Below are 27,701 nucleotides of genomic sequence, written 5' to 3'. Positions count from 1 at the left end.
CAAATGGTAAGACTTACACCTGATCTTGAGGGGACCAATATCCTTGCAGGCAGGTTTGCTGAAGCTGTTTGGGAGGGTTTAATCTAGCTTGGCAGGGGAATGGGGCAGTTGGTGTAAAGGTAAATGCAACCTGTAGAGAGACTGCGAAAAAGGATAGGGCATTATTGCAGTCAGTCGAATGGGTTGAGATGTGTCTATTTTAATGCAAGACGTATCAAGGACAAGGGCAATGAACTTAGAGAATGAGTCAGTCCATGGAGCTATGATGTTGTGGCCATTACAAAGATTTCACTGTCACAAGGGCAGGAGTGGCTGCTGGATGTTCTGGGGGTTAGATGTTTCAAAAAAGACAGGGAGGGAGGTAAAATAGGCAGGGTAGTGGCATTGCTAATTAGGGATAGTATCATAGCTGCAGAAAGGGAGGGCGTCCTTGAAGGGTTGCCTATTCAGTCAGTGCAGGTGTAATTCCGAAACAGGAAGGGAACAACACTTTATTGGGAGTATTCTATAGACACCCTCCTTCCAATAGCACCAGTGACACTGAGGTGCAGATTGAGAGGTAGATTTTGGAAATAACAAGCAAAAATAACATTGTTGTTGTATTAGGTGATTTCATCTTCCCAAATATTGATTGCTGATTAGAGGAAGGTCATACGGGATCTGGTACTAAACAGCGAACCAGGTCTGGTGACAGATCTCTCGGTGGGCGAGTTTTCTCTGACCCTTGGCATAGCCTTGGAAAGAGATAGGAGCAGGTAGTATGAGAGAGTATTTAGTTAGGGAGGGTGAATTATGGTGGTATTAGGCAGGAATATGGAGGTGTAAATTAGGAACAGATGTACTTTGGGAAATGTACAACAGGAATGTGGGAGCTGTTCAGGGAGCATGTTCATGAGCTTCTGGGTATGTTTGCCCCATGGAGCTTGGGAAAGGATGGGAGTGTGAGGAACTATGGTTGACAAAAGAAGTGGAATATCTAGTCAAGAGGAAAAAGGAAGCATATTTAAGGTTTATGAAGCAAGGATCCAATTGAGTTTAAGAAAGACAAAGGAGAGGTAGAAGAGGACATGAGAAGACTTTGGTGAGTGAGATTAAGGAAAACCCTTAGGCATTTTATACATATGTGAAGAACAGGAGCATGACTAGAGTGAGGGTAAAACTGATCATGGACAAAATAAGAAATGTGCCTGGAGTCAGAGGAGATAAGGAAGATCTTTAATGAATACTTTGCTTTAGTATTCAGTGAGAGGGACGTTGACTAAAGTGTGGATAGCATAGAACAGGCTAATATGCTGGACCATGCCAACGTTAAGCAAGAAGATGTGCTGAAACTTTTGAAAAACATTAGGAATCATAAGATTCTGGGGCCAGATGGGATGTATCCCAGGTTACTATGGGAAACAAGGAAAGGAGCTGCTACATCTTTGGTGATAATCTTTGTGTTCTCACTGGCTACAATAGTAGTTGCAGATTGGAGGGTGGCCTTTATGCAAGATAATTGTTCTACAATCTTGGGGATTATAGACCAGTGAGTCTTACATCAGTGGTGGGCAAACTATTGTAGAGGATTCTTGCAGAGAATTTATCAGCAGTTAGATAAATATAGTCTGATTAGGGACAGTCAGCATGGCTTTGTGATGGACTCATGAGCCTAAGTGAATTCTTCAAGGCAGTGACAAATTATTTGATCAAGGTAGAGCAGACGATATGGTGTATATGGATTTCAGTAAGATATTCAACAAGGTTCGCTACGGTGGACTCATTCAGAAAGCCAGGAGGCATGGGATCCAGGAAAACTTGGCTGTGTGGATTCAGAACTGGCTTGTCACAGAAGGCAGAGAGTGATAGAGGAAGCGTATTCTGACTGGAGGTCTGTGAGCAGTGGTGTTCCGCACAGATCTGTTCTGGAACCCTTGCTCCCTGTGATATTTTTATAAATGATTTAGATAAGGAAGGGAAAGGATGGGCCAATAACATGAAGCTTGGTGGCATTGTGGATAGTGTAGAAGGTTGTTGTGGGTTATAATTGATCTTGATAGTTTGCAGAGCTGGGCTGAGAAGTGGCAGATAGTGTTCAGTCCAGAGAATTGTGAAGTGATACACTTTAGAAGATTGAACTTGAAGACACAGCACGAGATTAAAGGCAGGATTCTTAGCAGTGAATGTCAGGATTGTTAGGTAGGCGCATGGTTGGTGAAAAATGGAGGCTGTGTGGGCAGGATGGGTTGGATTGATCTTGAAGTATATTAAATGGTCGGCACAACAGTGAAGGGCCTGCACTGTGCTCTACTGTTCTGGGTTCTATGTCCTAAAATTGTATTTGGATCATTAATATACAAATTAGTTTGTTTAACAGCAAGTGATCTTCTTAACGGTACTGTCTATTTTTGGTTAATGCACTTGCACCCTGACTCTAAGTTTTAGTAACCTTAGTGGCATCACCAGATATCACACTGGATATATCAACTTACTCAGCCAGAGTAACATTTCTGAAGATGAATATTTCTTTATAAAGACCCAATCCTATAATGGCATGCTGAGGATAAAATCCTATAGCCATTGTAGCTGCACAGGGAGCAGAATGCCTTAGTGATACTGGATAAAAAGCCAGCTTCTAGGTTGCCTAATTTTTGCTAGTAGCAAAACACTGATGATACCACATTATTGTTCACCAATTTGGCATGCATCAGCGGAAGGTCTTCATTCTCAACTCTCAAGGAGATGAAAGAGTGATGACTGGTCAAAATGAGGTTATTGTCAGCCTCATTTATGTATTTTAATCTAATGCAGATTGCAGATAACATTAATCTAAATCCGACAGTCCTGTAACTTTGCTGAGTGCTCTCTGACCATTTGTGAGGAAACATAAAAATATCAAAGGCAACACAAGTGAATCTGCAGATGCTGGAAATAAATAAAAACACAAAATACTGGCAGAACTCAGCAGGCCAGACAGCATCTATGGGAGGAGGTAGTGACAACGTTTCGGGCCAAAACCCTTCATCAGGTTCGGCCCGAAACGTTGTCACTACCTCCTTCCATAGATGCTGTCTGGCCTGCTGAGTTCTGCCAGCATTTTGTGTTTTTATAAAAATATCAAAGACTGATTTGCTTCAAATATGAACAGAAGATAATCATATTTATCTTAAGCCTATCTAATGAGCAACAATGTGCCAGAGTTTTGAGAGATTGATTGTTAGCTTAAAAGAAACACTTTATTAGCATTAAAACAATCATGGCTTTCGTTTTCTCATTCACATTGGAAGAACTTAGCTTTTGAATGTAAGAGGTTTGATAAGTATTTTAGAAAAATGTTTTTTAATATTATAAAGTTTCTCCCATGTTTAACAGCTCAACTCTTGAGAACATTCAGTTTCATAAAAGTGATTATTTATCAATTAACACAAAATTGTAAATCTAGAATATTTTGCTTTACCTGTGTTGCCTCTAGGATGAAATCATGGATGATAACTTGTTCTTCATTAGAGAGGCACAGGATGTCTTTGCTGATGAGGGTTACAGTAAAAGCTTCACAATTCATGGATTCTTCACGGCTTGGCCAGTACACAGATTCATCCTCGGCCTGTTGGAAAAGAACCATGCATTTTCATGAGAATGCTCTCAGTCATGTTACTCATTATAATGGATATGTGATTCTTATTAATTTGAATATCTGGAAAGAACTCCTGAGGGTAGGGCGAATGGAAGCTCACTGCATAATTCTCAGTAGTTTAGCAGCAGATACATATTTATGCTTCCTTCTCCTGGGCTAATAGGGCAGCCTCCTCTGAGGCCTTTGCTAATGGTCTTTTAAACTTGCAGCTGGGAATTCTGCAGAAGCATGCCTTAGTTAACACTGACCAGATATTTTTCCTCTGATTCTAGCAGATGCCTGTTCATTGCTTAACATTGTCCCAAAGCAGCAATATTTCATCATAACACCGCGGCCCTCTGTTGGTTGGGGGTCAGTCATTGATGTTGCATCCCAGCTGTCTATATAATATGCAAAGCTGGGCAGTACGATATGGAGGGCAAACTGTTACCTATGGAGCAGGAACTCTCTCTCACGCAACTGATGAATCCAAACGAACAGCAAAGACCGAAACAGTTGGCACCAGTGGCGTTGCAGGAGTTACCAGTCAGCATTGGGATTCCTGCTCTGTATTTTTCCTCAGGGTTTACAACCAAAGTCTTCCCCATGAGTGGGTATAGCCAGAAGGCAGTAGAGATTTGAGAGCAGAGTTTTCTCCGAAATGAGCTGCCAACCACGTCTGATGAGCCCCATCTGCCCAAAGCAAATGGTTTTAAGGTGCAGTAACCCGCCTGTGCCCTTTCTCCTGTCAGTAGAAAAGGTTCCACTGGGCTTAGTAGCTATGCTACACATGTAGGCCAGGAGTAGGACTTGATTGTCAGAGACTATTTGACATGCACATCATTGGTAGTGGGAGTTTATCCTCACTACCAGCCCTGGCTATAACAACCTTAGGGAACCCCATAGCATTATATTGTGACTTTTGCATTCAAACATTTCATGAAAGAAACTGCATTTTAGAGCACAGAGATGTATTAATATAGAGAATCATAGCAACTATTATTCAACCATAAAATATAAGGAAATGAATGGTTTCTTCTTTGAGGAAGGAACATTGGCCAAAAGCCTGGGAGAGCTCATTGCTTTTGAATGGCACTGAACAACATCCATCTATACTGATGAAATAAATAGACAGGAATGTGGGTTATGGTATCATCCTAATCTACTGGGAAAACAAATGGGGCATTTTTAGTTGACAGCATTTCAGCATTGTTCATAGAAATGAGCACAAAACATTTGATGTCACAGTGAGAGGGTTTCCAAACTCAAACATTATTTTAACTTTCATCACTAGATTGGGATTGCCCAGGAAAGCCAAGTTTTGCTTCTCCATTTCTGGTGTCTCAGATTTCTTCAATTCTGTATCAGCTGCTTTTTTTTCTTAAAAGCAGAAATTCTTCCAAACAAAAGCACCTAATTAACAAATGGAAAACCTCATAAATAATCTTCCCACAGAAACAGAATACAATTAGCTTTGAATTCTTATGGCCAATTTACAAAGGACTAGTTTCTCAAATTTCTTCACAGCATAAAAAGAGTTCTTCAGCCCACAGATTCTATTCCAACTCTTAAAGAATTCCTGTCAGTCTCATTTACCCACTTGTTTCCCTGTAACTTAATTCTCCCACATATGCCTATCAACTCCACTTTAATTTTCCAGCCACACTAGGAGTAACCTACAGGGGTAGCTAACTTACCAGCACGATTTGAATTTGGGAGAAAATGGTATACCTGGAAAAAGTCTGGACTATCTTTGGGAAAATGTGTAAGTTGTGCCAGGGTTAGGATAGAACCCAGCAAAAATAAAATGATTTACCATTGTATCTTCTACTTCTTAAACAGTTCATAATGCAAAATGCCAGGAATTAATCTTCAGATTCTTAATGTTAACTTTGAATGGGTAAAGAAATACGTAGGGACAATCAAGGACAGTTCACACACCAGCTGAACACATCAATGAAGATGGGGCGAGCTATATGAGGCTGTACTTCACGAAGGGAAACGACTGGAGTTGCTGAACGCATTCTTCACAGTGCTGTGCAACCAACAGTAAGGTTTGACATTGGGAAATTGTGCATCCAAATATTCTGATGCTGAAGTAATGCCTTGGTAAAGGATGAAAGAGGAGGAGAGGTGCCACAATCCCCAGAAATCAGATGTGGCAGAACGAATACACATGATGTATACCGGGTGTTCAGCCCTTGGAACTTACCCACAGAGTTCAAACATCACAAATGCTTAAAATCAACGAAACCAGTTTGTGAAGGCACAGTGAACCTCAAATACCACAATTTATTACATCCCCATAGCTCAGTTAATAGCAGTCCTGAGGAATTGTATTTTCCAATCATAAATGTCACCTCAACCTCACAGTTTAATTGTTAGAAACCTTAACCAGCAGCGTTAAACATTGCACTTGTCGGCAGCTACTTTACCATCATAGCTACATCAAGCAGAACATTATTGATACCTTTCTCTTTTTTTAGAAGGAGAATGTGTTATATGCCCACAGGCCATAGGAATTAATTGAGCACTGCAAGTGTACTTGTGCCCCATAAAGGATTCCAGCTAATCATTATGTAAAGGATCAATGCTGAGGTCATGGTGTATCCATTTAAGATGATGGAATTGACAAATTCAACTCTTATCACATCCACTTAACACTCACACAACATTTTGTTACAATGATGTGCATTGACAATGGAGGAATATCAATTTTATTTTCCTATCAAGTCACAAAAGCATATTCTTTTTCCTTCAGGTATCCAAGAATTGCAGCCTGCTCAAGCAGTAGAGGAAGCGAATCGTGCCAATTTTATACTGACTGCTATCATTTCAGATATTGATCAATCCATCCCACATGAGTATTACAGTGCAGCATAGAGTTGGGACACCAAGTATGAATGGCCTGCATTTGGCATAGGTGTCAAGGATGCCATATCAGGTTGTCAGAGGTCAAGTTTTCTCTGAAGAATTAGAAAGCAGCTTCTATCTGGGAATGTGACAGAAGAAAAAGCCATAATGTGTGCCCAACAAATAATGTGAGCTTGTCAGGTAAGTCTATATTCACTTTCAAGAAACATGGTGGAACCTGCAACACCTTGGAAAGGGCTTCAAGTTGAGCTGCAGTTTGAAGGCCAATTCAAGATGGAAATTTGTGAAATTCATCATTTACCTAATAGTCAATTTTTATTGCAAAATATTTTATCAATTTACCAAAAATGCATCTGACCACTATCATGCAAGTTCAGTCTTAACCTAGCATTGCCATGACGTTGTTAGTACAAGTTCTCAAAACAAATTCCAGACTGTAGCATTATCAATAAACCCTTTTTCCAATCAAATCCTTAAAGTGCTTTGGTTCATATTCTAACAATGGTAGCGACCCCATGGAGCATCAAGCTTTCAGTCCTCAATCTTCCATCCAGTCTACGTAATCAGTGCCTTTTTGTGTTGAAAGGATGTCAGCCTGAAGCTGGACCTTTTAATCCAAGATCCACTTAACACTCACACCACATCCTCTGAGAATGTTAATGAAGAACAGCAGTTGTCCACCAGCTATCCATAGCCACCAGATCAATTTTTCAAAGGAGTTCAAGGCCATTCTGAAATTATCAGTTAACTGGATGATTTCAGTTGGAAGAATTGTTTTATGCAGGGTTTTGTTTGTTATATTTCTTCCTTGAGAGGGATATATATTTATTGGCTTTATATATTTTTTGTTCTGTTACTATCACTCATTTTTCTTTTCCTTTTTCCATGCTTCCAAGTTTGTGTCACTTATTTTAGCTTTAATTGGCAGTCACATGACACATCACCAAAATATTATGTTCACAGTACCAGTCCAAATACAATATCTTTGACCCTGCACCATTCTTAATATAAAACTATATCTTTAAGGATACTATAAATACATCTAAAATTATAATGTTAATTTTTCTTCAGCATATTCTTTAAGGAATGATTTTTAACATTAAATTATATTGTATAGTGGAGCGCATACACTTCAAAGTACTTCACAACAAGATATTTCTAACATTTGTAAGCATCAATTTTAGTCCCGCAGGGTATCTTGCAATTTTAATGACAGGGAGTTTGAATTTATTTCTTTAGTTTTATGCTTCATAAGTTTATTCCAAAATCTATTCCCTTGCAGTGAAAGCACTCCAGTAAATTAGAGTTAGCATTTTATATTCCAGCTGCTTTGACCATCACTGCTAATTCTGACACCTTCTTGGCAACTGTTCTGACACTCAGCGAGTAAATAATTGCCTTCTTTAGGATTTAGATGGGCATTAACTACATGCACATAATTAAAAATAAATTTTGCCTCCAAATAAGTGAAAATCTGACAGTTGTTCTATCAAGCACAGTAAAGATAAGGCGTGAAATGAAAAGTCAGATTCCCAAAAGCCTGACTATGTGAAGTAAAGTTTTAATTTGTGGTTATGAATTACAATTCCATAAGCAACACACAACTATTCACTAGGTTCACTGAAGTACCTGCCCTTCATGTTTAGTAGGAAGAAAAATTAATATAGAATTTCTATATTCTACAAATAAACCTGACTTGTTTTCTAAAAATTTACATTATTTTAGTAATAGACTAAGACAACTGCACTGCTCCAAAAAGTGATATATGAGGCCATTCTCACCCTCAGCTATTAGGCTCTCTAATGTGCCAACCTATAGCTGGGGAAGTGATGATCCTCTTCTGTTGACTGTTTGAGGTAACTTTTTTTCTTACTTCTCTTCTAATATTTGTATATCTGTGCACTTGTAATGCTACTGTGACAGTAATTTCCTTGGGATCAATAGAATATCTATCTATCTATCTTGGACTGATCTGATACTACTCCTGGCAAATCACACAAAATGTTGGAGAAACTCAGCAGGCCAGGTTGATGAAGAGTCTTGGCCCGCAAAGTCGACTGTTTACTCTTTTCCGTTGATGCTGCCTGGCCTGCTGAGTTCCTCCAGCATTTTGTGTGTGTTGCTTGGATTTCCAGCATTTACAGATATTTTTGTGTTTGTGTTAAAGATAACCAGGTGAAGATTAGTTTGCACCATAAGGTTTGGCCCATATTAATCACAAGCACCACTCTCTGCATAAAAATAAACAGGCCTGAGGTCCAGTCAATAATAGGCTTGCAAGGAAACTGAAACATTACTCTGAATTTCCAGATATTTGACTAAACAAGTAAAGCAAAGTCTCGGTCACACTCAGTGACCCTCAGTGGAAGGACAAAGTTGGGACAGGTCCATTAGATCTACCAGCAGCTGGCAGAGTAGACGGGGGTTAACTACAGTCCCTTCTAAGTTCAAAGTTGGGCAAATTTTATAGAAGTTTAAGACTACAATATTGTCTCATCTCTGGCTGGCACTGCAATCTTCTCAGGGACCACAATGCCATGCCACTGTGGGAAGGCCAAGATACATTCAGCTTAATTACAGAGGCTTAGGATTGGCACAGTCCATTCAGTATCTTGAGTCAGTCCTATTTATCTGCTGTTAAATTAAGAAAGTACTACAACGGGATTTAAACCTCATACCACACAATCAAGGGTTCTCATGCTCACTTTTTCCCTACTGTGACAAGGGATGAACCAAAACCGTCATGATTCTAAAATTATTTTGATATAAGAAGTAACCCTGAACCCATATTTTCCCAAAATGATAGGATTCATGCACAGTTGCTAAAAGGTACTGGTCCTGCCTTTTCTGCCAAATTTACATTAAGTATGCAACAGTAACATTTTTGCTCCATAATTGTGCAATTTTGTGCAACTTTAAAAAAAAGCACAATACTCTAATCAATCAGATATTGTATCTCTGAAAATCTCCTACAAAGGCTGAAGTGAACATCACCTAGTTCTTGTTTTGAGCTGCCTTCATCAAAGGTTTATACCCATCAGTATTCTGGCCATATAGCTTTTCTCCCAATTTCTGATGGGAACAACTCTTCAGTGGCACCATGGAAGAAATGGGAATAACAGGAGCAGGGTTACAGGCATGAGTTCCATGCACATGCAGTGGCAGGGCAAACTTACAGCAGAATAAACAAGAGGAGTAAGATCTTAGCGGGAGATTGGAGAGATCACAGACCGTGTGGTTGGGATGTGGAAAGTGAACTCCTTATTAATTTTAAGTTTAAAGCCACATTCCTTTGGGCCCTACCCTTTGAGTAGACAGCACATTTGCAGCAAACACAGTTTGACTCGGCGTTGCTGCTATTTACTCTGAAAATCTGACTTAAGTTTATCAGTTATTTCATTGAACCCTCAAAAACTTCGGGCACAGGAAAAAGCCATTGTGTCTATGATATAATCCTACTTCCTCCTTGTAATACAGGGTTTCTGACCCAGTAGGTCATAACTCTTCATCTGCATATCCAAGTACAAGCTAAATGTGATGAAGGTTTCTACTTCTACATCCTCCTCCATCCCTATTATAGAATGTTTTGGAGACAACTTTAACCCTCTTAGAAAATTAAACTATCTTTTTTCATCTCCCTTCTAATCCTTCTTTCAATTATTCGGAGCCTATGAAGGAGTCGGGCTGAAAGACCTGTTTCTCGGCTGCATGACTCCAAATATTTTATTGTTAAGTTTATGTAGATAGGTCTACCAGCACACCTGCTTCCCCATTCCTCCACTGCATTCAGCATTGAGTGTAGGGGAGGAACTTCCTCAGTTTAAAATGAAGGGCTCCGTGCATTGGTCCCTTGGTTTTTTACCAGGCTAGCCACTAGACGCTATGTAAGTGACGTCACTGAGCTTCTCTGAAAAGATGAGTGCAGATAAATGTTTATTTCTCACCTCACTCATTTTTAATGTTTTTATTTACTTCCTTTACATTTTTTTAAGTTGTAAAAAAGATGATCAGGCTGTCACTGTGGTGGTGCCACAGAGTCATCAGTGCTCGTGGACTACTTCACATCATCGGATAATTGCAGAGTGAGGTCTGGAGTTCAGTTTGACTCAGACACTACAAAAAGTGCAGCCATAGGAATAGCTCGGTAGACAAATGCAAGGCAAGCAGGATCCAGCCTAATATGTTGCTAACACTTTTCACATTGATGTGTTTTTCTAGTCACACAGTCATCCCCCATAAACTGGTCAGCAAACTGAACACTCTTGGCCTTGTTTCCTCCCTGTGCTTGTGGGTCATGGACTTTCTCACAGACCAACCACAGCAAGTCAGAGTTGGTAAGCACACCTCCACCACCCTCATCTTAAAAACAGGCACCCCACAGGGCTGTGTGCTGAGCCCTATGCTCTACACACTCTTCACACATGACTGCACCCCCATCTACACCTCCAATTAAATTTGCGGACGATACCACAGTGGTTGGCCTGATCTCGGATGAGGATGAAACAGCCTACAGGCTTGAGGTAGATCATCTGACGGAGTGGTGTAAGGACAACGACCTGGTCCTTAACACTTCTAAAACAAAAGAGATGATCATTGACTTCAGGAGATCAAAGGACAGAGTACACACCCCCCTCCATATACATGGAGAGGTAGTGGAAAGTGTGGAACACCTGAAGTTCCTTGGAGTTATGTTGTCAAAGCAGCTGACATGGACCACCAACACCTCGATGCTTGTAAAAAAGGCACAACAAAGATTCTTCTTCCTCAGAAAGCTGAAACAGGCCAAACTTCCACAAAAGCTGTTGCTTAACTTCTACAGAAGCACAATTGAAACCATCCTGACCAACAGCGCCACAGTGTGGTGTGCTAGCTGCACAGCCGCTGAGCGACAAGACCTGCATTGTGTGGTGAAGGCAACCCAGCGAATTGTCAGGATGGAGCTCCCAGGACTGGACACCATCTATTCCAGCAGACTCAGGAGGAAAGCAATCAGCATAACCAGAGACACCACACACCCCGGCCACTCCCTGTTTGACCCGCTGCCATCCAGCTAAAGGTTCAGGACACTAAAAACCAGAACAAATAGATTGAGGAACAGCTTCTACCCCAGAGCTGTGGCCTCCATCACACCACTCCCACAGAACAATGACTAGAGTAGTGATTAACGGGTCCCTTTCAGAATGGCAAGAGTAGTGATTAACGGGTCCCTTTCGGAATGGCAGGCTAGAGTAGTGATTAACGGGTCCCTTTCGGAATGGCAGGCTGTGACCAGTGGGGTACCGCAAGGTTCGGTGCTGGGACCGCAGCTGTTTACAATATACATTAATGATTTAGATGAAGGGATTAAAAGTAACATTATCAAATTTGCTGATGACACAAAGCTGGGTGGCAGTGTGAAATGTCAGGAGGATGTTATGAAAATGCAGGGTGACTTGGACAGGTTGGGTGAGTGGGCAAATGTATGGCAGATGCAGTTTAATGTGGATAAATGTGAGGTTATCCACTTTGGTGGCAAGAACAGGAAGGCAGATTACTATCTAAATGGAGTCAAGTTAGGAAAAGGGGAAGTACAACAAGATCTAGGTGTACTTGTACATCAGTCAATGAAAGCAAGCATGCAGGTACAGCAGGCAGTGAAGAAAGCTAATGGCATGCTGGCTTTTATAACAAGAGGAATTGAGTATAGTAGTAAAGAGGTCCTTCTGCAGCTGTACAGGGCCCTGGTGAGACCCCACCTGGAGTATTGTGTGCAGTCTTGGTCTCCAAATTTGAGGAAGGACATTCTTGCTATTGAGGGAGTGCAGCGTAGGTTCACAAGGTTAATTCCCGGAATGGCGGGACTGTCATATGTTGAAAGATTGGAGCGACTGGGCTTGTATACACTGGAATTTAGAAGGATGAGAGGGGATCTGATTGAAACATATAAGATTATTAAGGGATTAGACACACTGGAGACAGGAAGCATGTTCCCGCTGATGGGTGAGTCCAGAACTAGAGGCCACAGTTTAAGAATAAGGGGTTGGCCATTTAGAACAGAGATGTGGAAAAACTTTTTCACCCAGAGAGTGGTGGATATGTGGAATGCTCTGCCCCAGAAGACAGTGGAGGCCAAGTCTCTGCATGCATTCAAGAGAGAGTTAGATAGAGCTCTTATAGATAGCGGGGTCAAGGGATATGGGGAGAGGGCAGGAACGGGGTACTGATTGTGTATGATCAGCCATGATCACAGTGAATGGCGGTGCTGGCTAGAAGGGCCGAATGGCCTACTCCTGCACCTACTGTCTATTGTCTATTGACTGAAACTATGAGCACACACATGCACACACAAGGACTCAAATACTTGCACTAATGACACTTTGTGCATTACTGTGACATTCTGGTGCTGCTGTAACTTATCTTATGCTACTTATCTATTTAATACCGTTTTTCTACTATTGTCTTGTTTTTAACTACCACTTTGTTTGATTGCCTGAGAGGAAGCCAAACAGAGTTTCATTGTATCTATGTATAATGACAATAAAGATCATTCAATTCAATTGAACTACTAAAAGGATTGATAAATCAACATTGGATATGCAGTATCATATAGTTTGCAACAGTAAAACTTTTAACAATGTACCGTAAATTGATCCAGGGTGCTTCATGTCAGTAAATTAAACAACGGAAAGAGGGATGATGAAAAAGATAAGCAGAAGAAAGTCTGCAGATGCTGGAAATCCAAAGCCACACACACAAAATGCCGGAACAACTGAGCAAGTCAGGCAGCATCTAGGAAAATGAATAAATAGTTGACATTTCGGTCTGAGACCCTTCCTCAGGACAGAGAAGGAAGGGGGAAGATGCCAGAATAAAAAGGTGGGGGGAGAGGAAGAAAGTTAGCTGATAGGTGATGGCAGATGGCTGGGAAGAGTAAAGGGCTTGAGAAGAAGGGATCTGATAGAGGAGAATGGACCATAGGAGAAAGAGAAGGAGGAGGGGACCCAGGATGAAGTGATAGGCAGGTGAGAAGTGTTGAAGGTTAGAGTGGGGAATGGAGGAAGGTGGAGGGTGGGGTGTTTTTTTTATAGGGAAGGAGAAATCAATATTCATGCCATCAGGTGGGAGGCTACCCAAAAAGAAAGATGTTAGAAGTAATGATTAGGAAGAAAGTTTGAAGAAGGATTCACAAGGAAGAGAAGTAGGAATGTGCAAGAGGCCCCATCGTAAAACTGGCTAGACGATGCTTCCTCCGAATGAGCATTCATCCCACTTTGTTATTGTTATCAAGCAGATCACCTTACCTCTCACATCTAAGGAAAATGTTGAGAGGAAAAACAAATATGGTGGCCCCATTCAAAGCAGTTTTAATTATAAGTTCCTATTTTTCCGGAATTATGTTAAATACTTTCTCTTTCAACTTTTACTTTGTGGGTATAGTAAGTTGAGTTCATGCTCACCCCACTCTGGAGTTGGTAGCCTTCTCTTTTCTGCTCTGTGTATGCAGCTGATAACCCTTTTTGCAGTCAAAGAAAGGGTTCCGTTTAAAAACTTACTTAACTAACCTAAACAAACATTTCCTCACTTTTCCTTATGACATAGGAGGTGGCTATTCAGCCCATTGAGTCTATACCAGCACAGAGCATTCCCATCTATATCAGCTCCATGTCCCTATCAATGTCCCCACCCACGTATACTTTACTTTGGCCATTCTACTTACCAATCAGCACATCTTTGGGATGTGGGAGGAAATTAGAACAAGCAGGGGAAACCCACAGGCTCACAGGGAGAATGTATAACATCCAGACTCTCACCATTAGGTCAGGGTCAAATCTAGGTCACAGGAACTGTGTGAACACCATGCTAACTACTGCACCATTGTGCCACCATTTGGCTATAACAGTAAGAGGTCATAAAGGTTAATAATTCCATTATTTTGACTGAGGTACCGTGCGTCACTAAACAATTGTGCACTTTATGTCTGTTTATATTTACAGAGTGGGTTAGAGTCAGGAAATTGAGATTCTCAATAGAAAGAATGTTCGGATGTTAAACAGAAGTACAACTCCTCTGGTTATGATGGAATTCAATATTCTTGCAGTATTACAAAATAAATAGGACAACGTGTCAGTCATGTTGAGAGTTTCAAACCTGTGAGATCTGAATGTTTATATTCACAATTACATTAAAAAATCAGGTATCATAACGATTTAATTTAGAAGTAAAAACCTTCTTCAAGTGGTTAGAAGTAAACACAAATTTGATAAGATAAATCTGCTTTACATTTTCTAGAACCAGAGATCACTATCTCAAAGTACAAAGAAGGGATGCAAAGAAACTTCTTTAGTGAATTCTCTATCCTTTAGAGCTGGGGAAGCTCAGTCGTGTAGTTCAAAGTTCAAGTAAATGTATTATCAAAGTACATATAAGTCTCCATATGCAACCCTGAGATTCATTTTCTTGTGGGCATACTCAATAAATCCACAACCATAATAGAATCAATGAAAGACTGTACTAACAGGATGGACAACCAGTGTGGAAAACACAGCAAACTGTGCAAATACAAAAAGGAAGGAAAAAAAGCAATAAATATTGAGGACATGAGATGAAGTGAGTCCATAGGTTGTGGGAATGGTTCAGACTTGGGACAAGCACACATTCTTGTGATGTACCAGTGTTGATGGAGATTGTGGAGGAGGTGTTTTTGCCAATCCGAACTGACTGGGGTCTGTAAATGAGGAAATCAAAATTCCAGTTGTAAAAGGAGGTATTGAGGCCAAGGTCTTGAAGCTTATTGATTAGTTTTGAAAGGATGATAGCTTTGAAATGCTTTAGTTGGTAAAGAGCAAATCTGCTACCCAGAAATTTCAGTGTTGAGTCAAGACTGAATGAAATGGCATCTGCTTATGGGCCTGTTGTGCCGGTATGCATATTTGAGCAGATCCAAGTTGCTATCAGGCAGGTGGTGATATGCTTCATCACCAATGTCTCAAAACATTTCATCACTCTGGATGTAAGTGCTTTTGGATGATAGTCATTGAAGCAGGTTACCATGTTCTTTTTAGGCACCGGTATAATTGAAGCCTGCTTGAAGCAGATGGTACCTCAATCTACCCAATCAAGAGGTTAAAGATCTCAGTGAACACTCCAGCCAATTGATCAGGGATAGGCTTTTAGTATTCGGCCAGGAACCCCACTGGGCTGGATGCTTTCCATGGGTTCACCCTCCTGAAGGATGCTCTCACATTGGCCTCAGGATCATCGGGGGCTGTGAGAGTTTGCGATGGTTGCTCCATGCTTTGGTGGTTAAAGAAGGCATTGTGCTTATTTGGAAGTGAAGCCCTGTTGGCACCTATGTCACTTGATTTCACTTTATAAGAGGTGATAGCAAGTATATTCAAGGTAGAGTTCAGCCATTTTCTTTAAATATAAATGAAATTAGTGCAGAAGGGTAACACTGAGGTAGGAAGTCAGCTACTGAAATGGCAAAGCAGCTACAAGTGGCTGATCAGCCTGTTTCTGCTTCTTTCTCTGATCTTATTGGGAAAAAAAAACATGGAACTACTAAAATAAAACAGCAGCTAAAATTATATTTACAAGAAACTGCTGATACTCACAAGTCCATGGTTATCAGGTAACATGACAATAATTTGTGCATTGTGGTCCCAAATCATTCGCCAAAAGTCCTTCGTTGTGTGTGGCAAAGGATGCTGAGTAATAATAAATTCATTGCTTCTGTAGTATCCCTGCAATAATAAACAAATGTTTCAATCACTACTGCTTATATGATATTAAGAGACATAGAGAATGATAAAGACATTTAAAGAGAGCACATTCCTCCAGCGATACATTATTCAAAACTAGTCAGCTGGCTTGATCACATTCACATGAACCATTCATTACCACAGCACAATGCAGCTGATGTGAACACCATGCATGAGGTTCCACTGCATACCAATGCTGCTTCCACAATAACCTCCCAAATCCCTGTCCTTACCAAGTAAAAGGTCACGGACAACAGGTGAGGGGCTATATCAACACTCCCTTCAAGGACATTGGAGTGAAGTCTAAAAATCATTACATACGTTAACTGTTATATTCGTTATATATTAGTTCAAGAAGACATCTTCTTAACACAGTGAGGGATGTATAATTAAATATGAATTTGCCAGTGATCCCTGAAACTTATTAAACAATACATTATATTTAAAAAATGAAATTGGGGTAAGAAATCAGGAGAACACTTTTGCACTTCTTCCATGGGCTTTTGCCTAAATCTGCAGTGTACAGAAGCCTGAATCATTAGCTCAAGCCTGCGAAATGGAGGCAATAATATAATACTTCTACATTCTACAGCAGGATTTCTCAACCAGGGTTCCGTGAGAGATTGCAACTGAAAAAATAAACATACTTCTTTGAACTTCATGCAATGGCGATGCTAGCTCTCACAGTGGTGGGCAGTGACCGAATAGCTCTGTTCGCAATCTTGTTCAAAGTCTCTCAGCCCATTATGGCAGTGCGCAGTAGGACTGTGTTTATTTTTAACGTGAGAAAGGGGAGGCCGTTGATAATTGCTGAGTGCCGAATTGCAGGAAGGGGAGGATGTTAGGCTGATGGTGTGCTCTGTTGAGCACTGTATTGCACTGAGGGGAGGACAGCAGGCTGATGATGTACACTGTACTGTATTGCACAGAGGGCAGGACGGCAGGCTGATGATGAACACTGTACTGTATTGCACAGAGGGGAGGACGGCAGGCTGATGATGAACACTGTACTGTATTGCACAGAGGGGAGGACGGCAGGCTGATGATGAACACTGTACTGTATTGCACAGAGGGCAGGACGGCAGGCTGATGATGAACACTGTACTGTATTGCACAGAGGGGAGGACGGCAGGCTGATGATGAACACTGTACTGTATTGCACGGAAGGGAGGACAGCAGGCTGATGATGAACACTACTGTATTGCACAGAGGGGAGGACGGCAGGCTGATGATGAACACTGTACTGTATTGCACGGAAGGGAGGACAGCAGGCTGATGATGAACACTGTACTGTATTGCACGGAGGGGAGAATGGCAGGCTGATGAGGAGTGTTGTACTGCATGGAGGGGAGGATGGTAGGCTGATGATGAACACTGTATTGCACGGAGGGGGGAACGGTAGGCTGATCATGAACACTGTATTGTATTGCACAGAGGGGAGGATGGTAGGCTGATGAGGAGTGTTGTACTGCATGGAGCGGAGGATGGCAGGTTGATGATGAACACTGTATTGCATGGAGGGGTGTACGGTAGGCTGATGAGGAGTGTGAAGTGCGTTTTCCAAGCATTGAATGGACCATCCCAACTTGGGCTTTGATGTCAGCCTCCCCCTCCCAAATTATCTCTCCCAACTTCCCCTTAAGCGCTGAACTGTCTTATGGAAACAAACAAACTCTACTGGTGTAGTAAAAAATTGGAGGGAATTTTTCATTCTAAAGAAGGAATTTTTATGTGCCATGACTGAGCTGCTGGCCTGCCACTTTGCTGTTGTTCTAAAAGTTGCAAAAGGTGGATTGTGTAGGTTAGAACTGAATTGTATTGTGAAGTGTTTGAGAAAACACTTGAGAAAACTGCGGTTTTCTCATTTAGTTATTTATTATGCAATCCTTTTTTATATTTTATTAACCCCTGTTCCATTGAACCTACTCTGTGGCAAACACCATACAAATATAGCAATGGCTCCAGCAAAATTAAAAAGACACTTAACTACAAACCACAGCCATATGACATGTAAAAGTGCTGATTATTTTAAAAGGCTGTTGGAATCTCAAAACAAACAGTAAGGATTTTAATTAAAATCATTTTACAATATTTATTTAATTAAATCTACCAAGCCTATCTTTAGAAAAATTAAATCTCATTTTGGCTTAAGCCAGTTATTTAACAGAAATTTATTATGTTTGCTTTATGTTTTAAAAATTTGCATTCTCTACTCAAAAGAGCATTGACAATAACATTTAGATTATTATATCTACAACTTAATGATCACACTAACATACTGTGAGCTGTAGATATAATAATTTTTACACAGGGGTCCCTGAGACCTGCAAATTATTTCAAGGGTTCCTCCAGGGCAAAAAGGTTGAGAAAGTCTGTTCTACCTTCTTATGGTTAACAAGGTCATAAAATCATGATCTTTTTACATTTACAATGAGTACTCAATGGCTCAGTTCAGTATTCTCAAGAGAGCACTTTGTGAATATATAAAATCTATGAAAGTGTAGCCTGCATTAATCATCATTTCAAGTGAAAGGAATAGAAAATAGCAACTTCATTAGTATTCAGAATTCTAGATTAAACACTTAGTCTGTCTGAAAAGAAAAGCAAAATAGGCAATTTTTAATCTTAGTTAATTTTCTTAATAGTCAGTTGATAGCATACATGGAAAGTGTCATCCATATATCACTTAAATCATTGTTTGACACAACTATCATAGTAAGTCACTAGTCTGGATGGTGCTGCATGTCTGACAGTGTTATTTCCACCATGTATTTCAGATATAACTTACAACCTGGGTGGGGGAACACAAATCTTTGTGCTTAATACTCACCATGATGTAGGAGGCATTGATATAATCAGTTCCTTTGGTCCCAGGTAATGGTGCGAGGCCTACCCGAGCTCGTTCAGCTGGAAGATTGGACCAATTTTTCAGGGCAAAAAGTTAGATATATAAATAATATTGTTTCAGAAAAGCTCATAGCAATGTTAAGCAAACAACCCTTAAAGATTTCAAACAATAGAACAGTTCAATGATGCAGTCTTTGAAATTGGCAAGTGTTGCATAAGGCAGGATCTGGGGAAAGCAGTTATCATTCACAGTCCTACAATAGGTGTCATGGTACAGTTAGTGGCTCTAAAATGCTAAAATTAGATATTTTATAACAGTTCTCAATCTTTAATTCTTAAATATTATCACTGATGTACATAATTCATCTTAAAATATCTTGATGGTTCAATTACAGATACATCAATTTTGCACAGGTTCTCAAAACAGAGGTCATCTTACATGGCACAACTGAGGAGTTCCTGTTCTTCTCTTTGTTGCATTCTTTCTGGGCACTGAAGCATTCTATAAATTTTGCATTACACTGAGTTACCAACTGTAACAACAAAAAAAGTAAAGCTTATGCAATTTCTATATAAAATCATCAAGCTTTTCTTAAATAGGATCAAGTGTTAACATATTTTGTAATCACAATATTCTATGAATATATGGATAATAGAGAAACCCAAATGGTAAATATGCACTAGCATTAGCATTATACCCATATATTATTTTAACAGATCACAATTACATTTGAAAACATAGAGAGGCAATATTCCCCTCCCATTATGTTCTGCACCAGTCAGTTCCTCAATATTTTCTCATAATAAAAACAGCACTATCATGAATTTATTGCTGCTTGTCTGATCTGATGAGTGAAAGCACAAGATAAACTACACAGATTTTCGCAGCTATCATTTTTAATCTCTCAAAATCTAGGTTGACCATACGTTAAAAAGAAACTGGCTTTATGAACTATACTGAGCTAACACCTTTTGCTGGGAAGAGGAGCTCTTCACTCCAATTAGTCAAGTGACTAGTGGCCTAATTCCCCAGTTCTCAGAGATAGAAGATTATGACTTGGAATAGTAAAAGAAGAACGTGCATTTGAACAGTGCTGTCTAAAATCATACAGCGGGATATTTATATATTGTTTATTTAGAGATACAGCATGGAACGGGCCCTTCTGGCCGTGCCACCCAGCAACCCATCTATTTAACCCTAGCCGAATCACAGGACAATTTATAATGACCAATTAACCTGCTAACTGGTACAGCTTTGCAATGTGGGAAGAAACTGGAGCACCCAGAGGAAACCCATGCTTTCAAGGGATGGCAAACCAGCTCCTCACAGACGGCAGTGGGATTGAACTCTGCACTCCGACACCACGAGCTGTAATAGAGCCACGCTAACGACGCTGCCAACAGCAGTTGATACTGGTGCCATGCCAAATCCTAGTTAGCGGATGTTCAGCAATTGGCTTCAGCTTATAAATTTACAATATTGATTGAAGGACAAGCGCGTGGATGTTTGTGAGTTAAACTGGTGCAAAGTTTAAAAGGAGACAGATTTAAAGAGCAGGTGTTGGAGGAGCGGGCAATGGAATAGAAGGGGACAAAGTAGGAGGGCTTTGGTTCAGCGGGGCTTTGGTGATAACAGGTTGAGGCATTTCACATCTTTCCGATCGCTTTATTATTCCCACTTTATTTTCAATCGTTATCGTGATTATTTTCATGAACAGAAACACTGCGGATTCAGATTTCTACAGCTGGGTCCTAAGGTCCACCGCACTGAGACAGGTTAAATAAGGTCCAGGGTTCCGCTGGGTCCTAAGGTCCACCGCATTGAGACAGGTTGCATTAGGGACTTGAGCATCCACGAATTTTGGTGTCCACGAGGGGTCCCAGAACCAATGCCTCGCGGATAAGGAGGGCCGACTGTACTCCTGTTTGAGTACTGTTGGGGGGGGGGTGTGTGGACGGACTACCTGGGGGAAGCAACAGTGGCCATGCCTCTGGCACAGAGTCTGGCCCTGTGGCTCAGAAAGATAGGGAAAGGAAGAAGGTAGCAGTAATAGGGGACGCTATAATTAGGGGGTCAGACAGATGATTCTGTGGATGCAGGAAAGAAACACGGATGGTATTTTGCCTCCCAGGTGCCAGGGTCCAGAATGTTTCTGATCACGTCCATATTGGTACCAACGACTTGTCTTCTGTGGGCAAGCCAATTCTGGATCCACAAAGCAAGGTCCCCTTGGATCCCATGCCTCCTTACTTTCTCAAATGTTCATAAATCCTGCCACTCAGGATCTTCTCCATCAACTTACCAACCACTGAAGTAAGACTTACGGGTCTATAATCTCTTGGTCTATCTCTACTCCCTTTCTTGAACAAGGGAACAACATCTGCAACCGTCCAATCCTCTGGAACCTCTCCCATCCCCACTGATGATGCAAAGATCATGGCCAGAGGCTCAGCAATCTCCTCCCTTGCCTCCCACAGTAGCCTGGGGTATATCTCACCCGGTCCCAATGACTTATCCAACTTGATGCTTTCCAAAAGCTCCAGCACATCCTCTTTCTCAATGTCTATCTGCTCAAGCTTTTCAGTCTGCTGTAAGTCATCCCTACAATCGCCAACATGGGGAAATCTGCAGATGCTGGAAATTCAAGCAACACACACAAAACGCTGGTAGAATGCAGCAGGCCCGGCAGCATCTATAGTGGATAGTCTAGAGGCTTTTTCCCAGGGCTGAAATGGCTAGCACGAGAGGGCATAGTTTTAAGGTGCTTGGAAGTAGGTACAGAGGAGACATCAGGGGTAAGTTTTTTACATAGAGAGTGGTAAGTGCGTGGAACGGGCTGCTGGTGACAGTGGTGGAGGCGGATACGATAGTCTTTTAAGAGACTCTTGGATAGGTTTATGGAGCTTAGATAAATAGAGGGCTATGGGTAACCTTAGGTAATTTCTAAGTAAGTACATGTTCAGCACAGCATTGTGGGCCGAAGGGCTTGTATCGTGCTGTAGGTTTTCTATGTTTCTAGTATTTACACAAAACTTTGGTTTTACCACTTTGTAGTTGCGCAAAATCCCATACAATGGTTTTTAATGTTTATTTTAACGGTAACTGATTAAATAAAATACGGACATTTCAGCTCTGCTCTAACTGGTTCAATAAAATGCACTGAAATTCAAAAAGTCCGTGAAGGGGCAAGTCTGAGAAGGGTATGGTCTGAACACAGGAAATTGGGTCTAGATGGTGGGCATCATGGTCAGCGTGGACCCATTGAGACGAAGGGCCTGTATCAGTGCTAAATTGCTTTATAACTCAACCAAAACCACAAAGGGATGTTCACATCTGAAACACATGGAATCAGCAAAGCACAAGCAGGCCACACTTAGTTGAACAATAATGTGTAGCGGTAACACAAGCACACTAGTAGTCCCCAATTGTGTGAAGAATCAAGGACAAACTGTTAGGAGGGTCAAGTGAGCCTTTGCCTCCACAATCCCTCATAAATACTAATGGGGCCACTTACGAATACGTATATCCCTGAGTAGTGGTGCTGATGGTTGATGGGGCACCTGCCCTTTGTAGGTGTGTATCTGGTGTTGGATGGTAATTACAGATCCCCAGTACCTAACAGCAAGAAGAATGATTTCAGGAATGCCCTTCGGGTTACACTGTCAGTGGCCCTGAGATGGATGAAGAAAGAATGAGCACACTCTTACGCTTCAGATGAGGCCTTCTTCCATATTGAGGACCCACCATTCATACTTGATGTGCTTGCAGTAGAAAATTTAATGTGTAAGTGCATGCCAGCCTTAATACATAAATGTTCAGTGGTTTGTTCTGGGTAAAATCATGGCATTGTGTGAGACTCTCGCCCAATGTTTAGTGTAAAATCACTATTCAGAACAGAAGAACACACAATTGAATTATTAATATAGATTGATTTGAACAGTTTACCCTAACAAGCTTTTTTGTCCATTAAAGACAGTAATGGAAATATGTGACTGTATTTATATAAAGGAAGTCAAGTGGCAAATTGGATGAATGACGTTGGATAGGAAGGAATTGTTTCTGGCCCTCCACAATTTTGACCCGGCCAGATAATGGGAAGATGGAGCCACAAGCTCACAAGGCCTGAAGATGATACTTTTTAATTTGTTTTTGCTGAGATGGTTCTGGAATGTTAAGTATCCCTCTGGAGAGTAGGGTTCTGATTTGCACCATACCATGAGGGTTCTTCAAGACTTAAATCATTCATTTGAGATGAGAAGCTCAGAATTCTCAGTTCTACCAATTTTTCCATCTCAAACCATGTCAATTTTCATGCAGCAGTAGGCTCAGTAGTGATAGGCAAAAAAAAAACTCTTGTGAGGTAGATTTGAGGGGGTTGACACATCAACCAATTAGGGATTTGACAAATAATTCATCTTCCCCATTTTTCCTTACATCTGAGAACAAAGACTTGGGCATTCAAAAGACAGAAGTTTTCCAAGTCAGGGAGACATGCGCTTAACATGTTCACCAAAATTTGTTTGTACATAAACATTATGGAGGACCTAGGACTTGCAGGTGGAGCAGAGTTATCATTTCAAATGTTTTGTTGCACCTATTACAGTATATGGGAAGCGCAATACCATAAATACATAGTTTTCATCATTCTCACCCTTCAGCATACGCCTGCTGAGATTTATAAAGCACATAAGGGTGGACTGCAGGAGAGCACTAAGTACTAGGAGTTGAAAAATGCCAGGTACAATTAAATGTAAAGCATGAATAACACTCACATTGTATTAGTGTGCCACAGTGGTGCTATAATAGTGATCTGCAGATAAGTTACCCCTGTTATCCAATCTGATGCAGTTGATTTTATCAGTAAGAACATTGCAAGACACAGAAGTGTACTGAAGTATTGGCCATCAAATATTATGGCTAAGAAGACTCAGTTTACACAGATGTCTTTTTAATGAGCAGAATAACAGAAAACAATACAGATTCTTTGTTCTATTGACTCATGTACACAAGAATAATGCATAAATAGTGTGGCCTTACTGCTCCCAGGGGTCAGTAGGCAATACTGAATTTTACTTTGTGTTTTCTAAATACTTGATATAAGCACAAACGTTTTTTCTAAATTAAACATTTAAATAATGCATCTAAGCATCTAAATAATGGTAAAGGGAATTACCTTTAATTCTGAGCAACTGTCTCGGGACAAAATTTAATCTGATTTTAATGCATAAGCCATTCATAAAATTGAATTTGCTTCATAAGTGTTTGTACATTTCTTCCACATGATATAATGTTTCTGTTTTCTGCACTTCAGAAAGAAAATGTAAAATCTCATTGTTAGAGATTATTGTAATTTCACATGATTTTGTGTTTTTCCAGAATCTGCTGGACACTTGACTAGGCTTCATCGATGAAACCACTATCAGCTGCAGATTCCCCTCCCAGTAGTACACTGTTCTGACATCCTCTGTCACTACTAAGTGAAAAACCCTGGAACTCCATGCTCAAAAGCATTGAAGGATTACAGGGTCCGTCATAGTTCTAATTTACACCTGCTCAAGGGTAAAGCTGTAAGACATTTGGCCCATCAAATCTGCTGTAAAATTAGGAAAGAGCCATAGATGCTGGCCTAGCCAGTGATGCTCAGATCCCAAGAAATTAATAAGAAGTCAGTTATGTGCTAGAGAAAAAGTCTTTGCACATTTTGATATATAAAAGATACATTAAGCATGACATCTCATGCTTGGTGTAAGATGGAATTTTTCTGCTAAGGGACAGCACATATAGCTGATCCCTGCCTACAAGTAGCCAACCAATGTGGGAGCTGTTGATTCCCCATTATATTTTGCAGGTTCACTCGCTGCAATCTATCGATGAGTCCAGGACTTCAGATTAGAAATATATATGTATGGTGTAGACACTAAGTTGAATGAATTTACAGGGGTAAACACCAGCACTTCCCTGCAGAGGATTCAACCCATTATTTATTATTTTAGAAATATGTAATGCACATGAAGGTAACACAGTGACAAATATTCCAATAAAAGCTTATCCTTAGAAACTTTGCAAACTGTATATCATGACACTTTGCATCTTCAAAACTTTCTTCATCCTAAAGTCCATGATATTCTAAAAGAGAATAATCATTTTATAAAATAATACCAAATGATAAGAAGCCTAGCATTACTTTGTATCATCGTCATATCATTCCAGAACTAACTACCATCGTATTAATTTATTTAAACCTACTCTGGGGTATCATGCACAGAACTTGTTAATTCTTAAATTAGTTTCAATTTCAATGTATCCATCCATTTAGAAGACGCTAGTCAAACCAAGTAGAAATAAAGTCCACAAACCTTACGATTTACACATAATATTCTACTACAGAGTATAGAATAGACCCAAGAATCTAGTTCCAGTAACTGACCTTGAACTGCTTCTCCAGCCTCATCTTCCCAGAAAGACCTGGAATTAGAATACTGTTGACGTAACCATGTAGCTGCGTGGAAGGTACTTCTGTTTCTTTTCCGTGTATTGCTTCCCGCAAGGCTTCATGAATAAAAATGTATTGTTCCTTAAAAGGCAAAAAAAAGAAAAACATAATGATAGCAAGCAAGCAGTTCTACTTCACTATCACAACAGTCATGACATGCTCAACGTGTAATAATGAAGGAGGGAAAGACATTTAAAAGAGAAAGCTGTTACAATTACATACTAAGAATTAGTTTCGATCCATTGTCCCCACTAAAGCAACCTAAACCTTGGGCTTCCTCAGCGTTCTTGGCTGTCACTGGTGTAGGAAGTCACCCGAAGGCAGATTTCAATCTGAGGCTCTTTTCCTTAGAGCTTTTAGTTAACACTGGAGCTGACTCTATCAGTGAGAGTTGGTGAGCAACCGCACCTCATGTGAAGTCAGGGAGATGTAGGGAACATGCTTGCACTTCTAGCTCATACCATTTCTGGATCATACTATTTCTTGACAACCACCATATATCATGATCGGAGCAGGCCCTGGCTTCTGTTTTGCACATCACTGATACATTTCTAGAAAAGGTGTCCTTGACAAATCTGAACCTCCTATTAACATTTTCAAGCCACATAATATCTGTTTTAGATCTCTATCTTGAAGTTCAGTAGTGGGGCTTTAGACTTGCGAGAAATCATATAGACCACCTCGTGTTGAATTTAATATGTATGGCCAAAGTATGCACAATTCATACCTAATTCTATATTCTTTTAGTTCTCAGGAAACAATGGAAGAATATTCTGCCTCCCCTGCATCTTGGGCTATCGAGTCTGCTCTGCCATTCAATCATGGCTGATTTTTATTTTCAATACCGTTCTGCCTTCTCTTCTAACCCGTAATCCTTTATCCATCACAAACCTATCAATGTATGCCTTAAATGCACCCTGAGACTTGGCTTCCACCACCCTCTGTGCAACAAATTCCACAGATTCATCACCCTCTGACTGAAGAAATTAATCCCCACCTCGGTATTCAAGAGACGTTCCTTTATTCTGAAGCTGTTTTAGTATCCATTAAGTTTCAGTGAGATTCCCCCACACCATTGATGACTGGTCCAGAGCCTTCAAATGCTCTGGAACAACAACTAAACCACCCTGCCTCAGGACAATCTATAACTCACCTTCAGCGGCCTTGCAGGAAATTATTTCTGCACATGCTGCTGTCAATCTCTTTTCAGAATTGGTTACATATGCAAAATCAGCTCAATAGGATATCAGAATTTTTAACCTCCAATCTTGAAAATTCCAAACTTCCCTTCGTAAACAGTTGAACCCTGAGCTGACTGCGTTTTAGTACAATTAACACTACAATATTAATAATGATTAATACTGCTATTTTGAATGAGGGACTGTTAACTACAGAACAATAATACTTTGAATTGCATTCCTTTTCTTACATTTGGGAATATGTTGATGATGACAAGTCCAAAACGTCAATTGCATTGTTATTGATCCAAAAGAATCTGATTAAAAAAAACACTGGTAACCTGGTCCCTCTACTTGAGATGCATATTTAACCCTAATATACTTCTAGAATTTAATGATATACAGTATATTAGCATGTAATAAGAATTGTATTAAATTGCAGTGTAAATAGATTCAGACATTTCAGTATGTGATAATATGTCTACAGAATTACTCAAGTAACTTCAGGAGGACAACTCCGACTGGAATAAAACGGGCTGAGAAATGAAGGAAAATGTAAATTTAAAATACCTCTTAAAATCAAGAAGAGCTAAGAAATAAATATGCAAGGCAAAACCATGAATGCATGCATCCCATTTGAATGGCTTTGCCTCTCAGAGCCAATATTTATATGGTGTCTTCACTACAGAAGAATGTTTCAGGAAGATACACTGAAACATATGGCAAAAACATCTGAATACTAGAACTACAGTATTGTCCACTGTCTCTGATTGGTTTTATTTTTATCCTGCATGTAATGAAAGTGCAGATATGATCCAGTGAAATATGTTTATCCCAATCATTATGAAATAACTAACAATTTTTCATCTGATTTCTATGTGTGATTTAGGGTACTTTAACCTTTGTTTCATGACAATTGTAAACCGGTTTCCTTCCCAATGCTCATTACTAGCCAAACATAAACACAAACTCTCTC

At 40.2% G+C, this 27,701-nt stretch overlaps 1 protein-coding gene across 3 annotated transcripts in view; it reads right to left on the bottom strand.

Moving 5' to 3' along the window:
- Positions 1-27,701, bottom strand: part of LOC140741842 (receptor-type tyrosine-protein phosphatase gamma-like) — a 648,055-nt gene that overhangs the window by 16,426 nt on the left and 603,928 nt on the right. For all 3 annotated transcript variants that reach the window (XM_073072297.1, XM_073072296.1, XM_073072295.1), the window contains 5 exons: positions 25,482-25,628; positions 19,493-19,586; positions 19,037-19,113; positions 16,060-16,188; positions 3,437-3,583 (listed from right to left, as the gene is read on the bottom strand). In XM_073072297.1, coding sequence (XP_072928398.1) covers positions 3,437-3,583; positions 16,060-16,188; positions 19,037-19,113; positions 19,493-19,586; positions 25,482-25,628 — 594 coding nt within the window. The remainder of the gene's footprint in view (positions 1-3,436; positions 3,584-16,059; positions 16,189-19,036; positions 19,114-19,492; positions 19,587-25,481; positions 25,629-27,701) is intronic.

This window comes from Hemitrygon akajei, chromosome 19 (assembly GCF_048418815.1).
Source record: "Hemitrygon akajei chromosome 19, sHemAka1.3, whole genome shotgun sequence".
NCBI lineage: Eukaryota > Metazoa > Chordata > Chondrichthyes > Myliobatiformes > Dasyatidae > Hemitrygon > Hemitrygon akajei.
The sequence above is the reverse complement of the archived record's forward strand: the minus strand, read 5'-3'. Positions and strand labels throughout refer to the sequence as shown.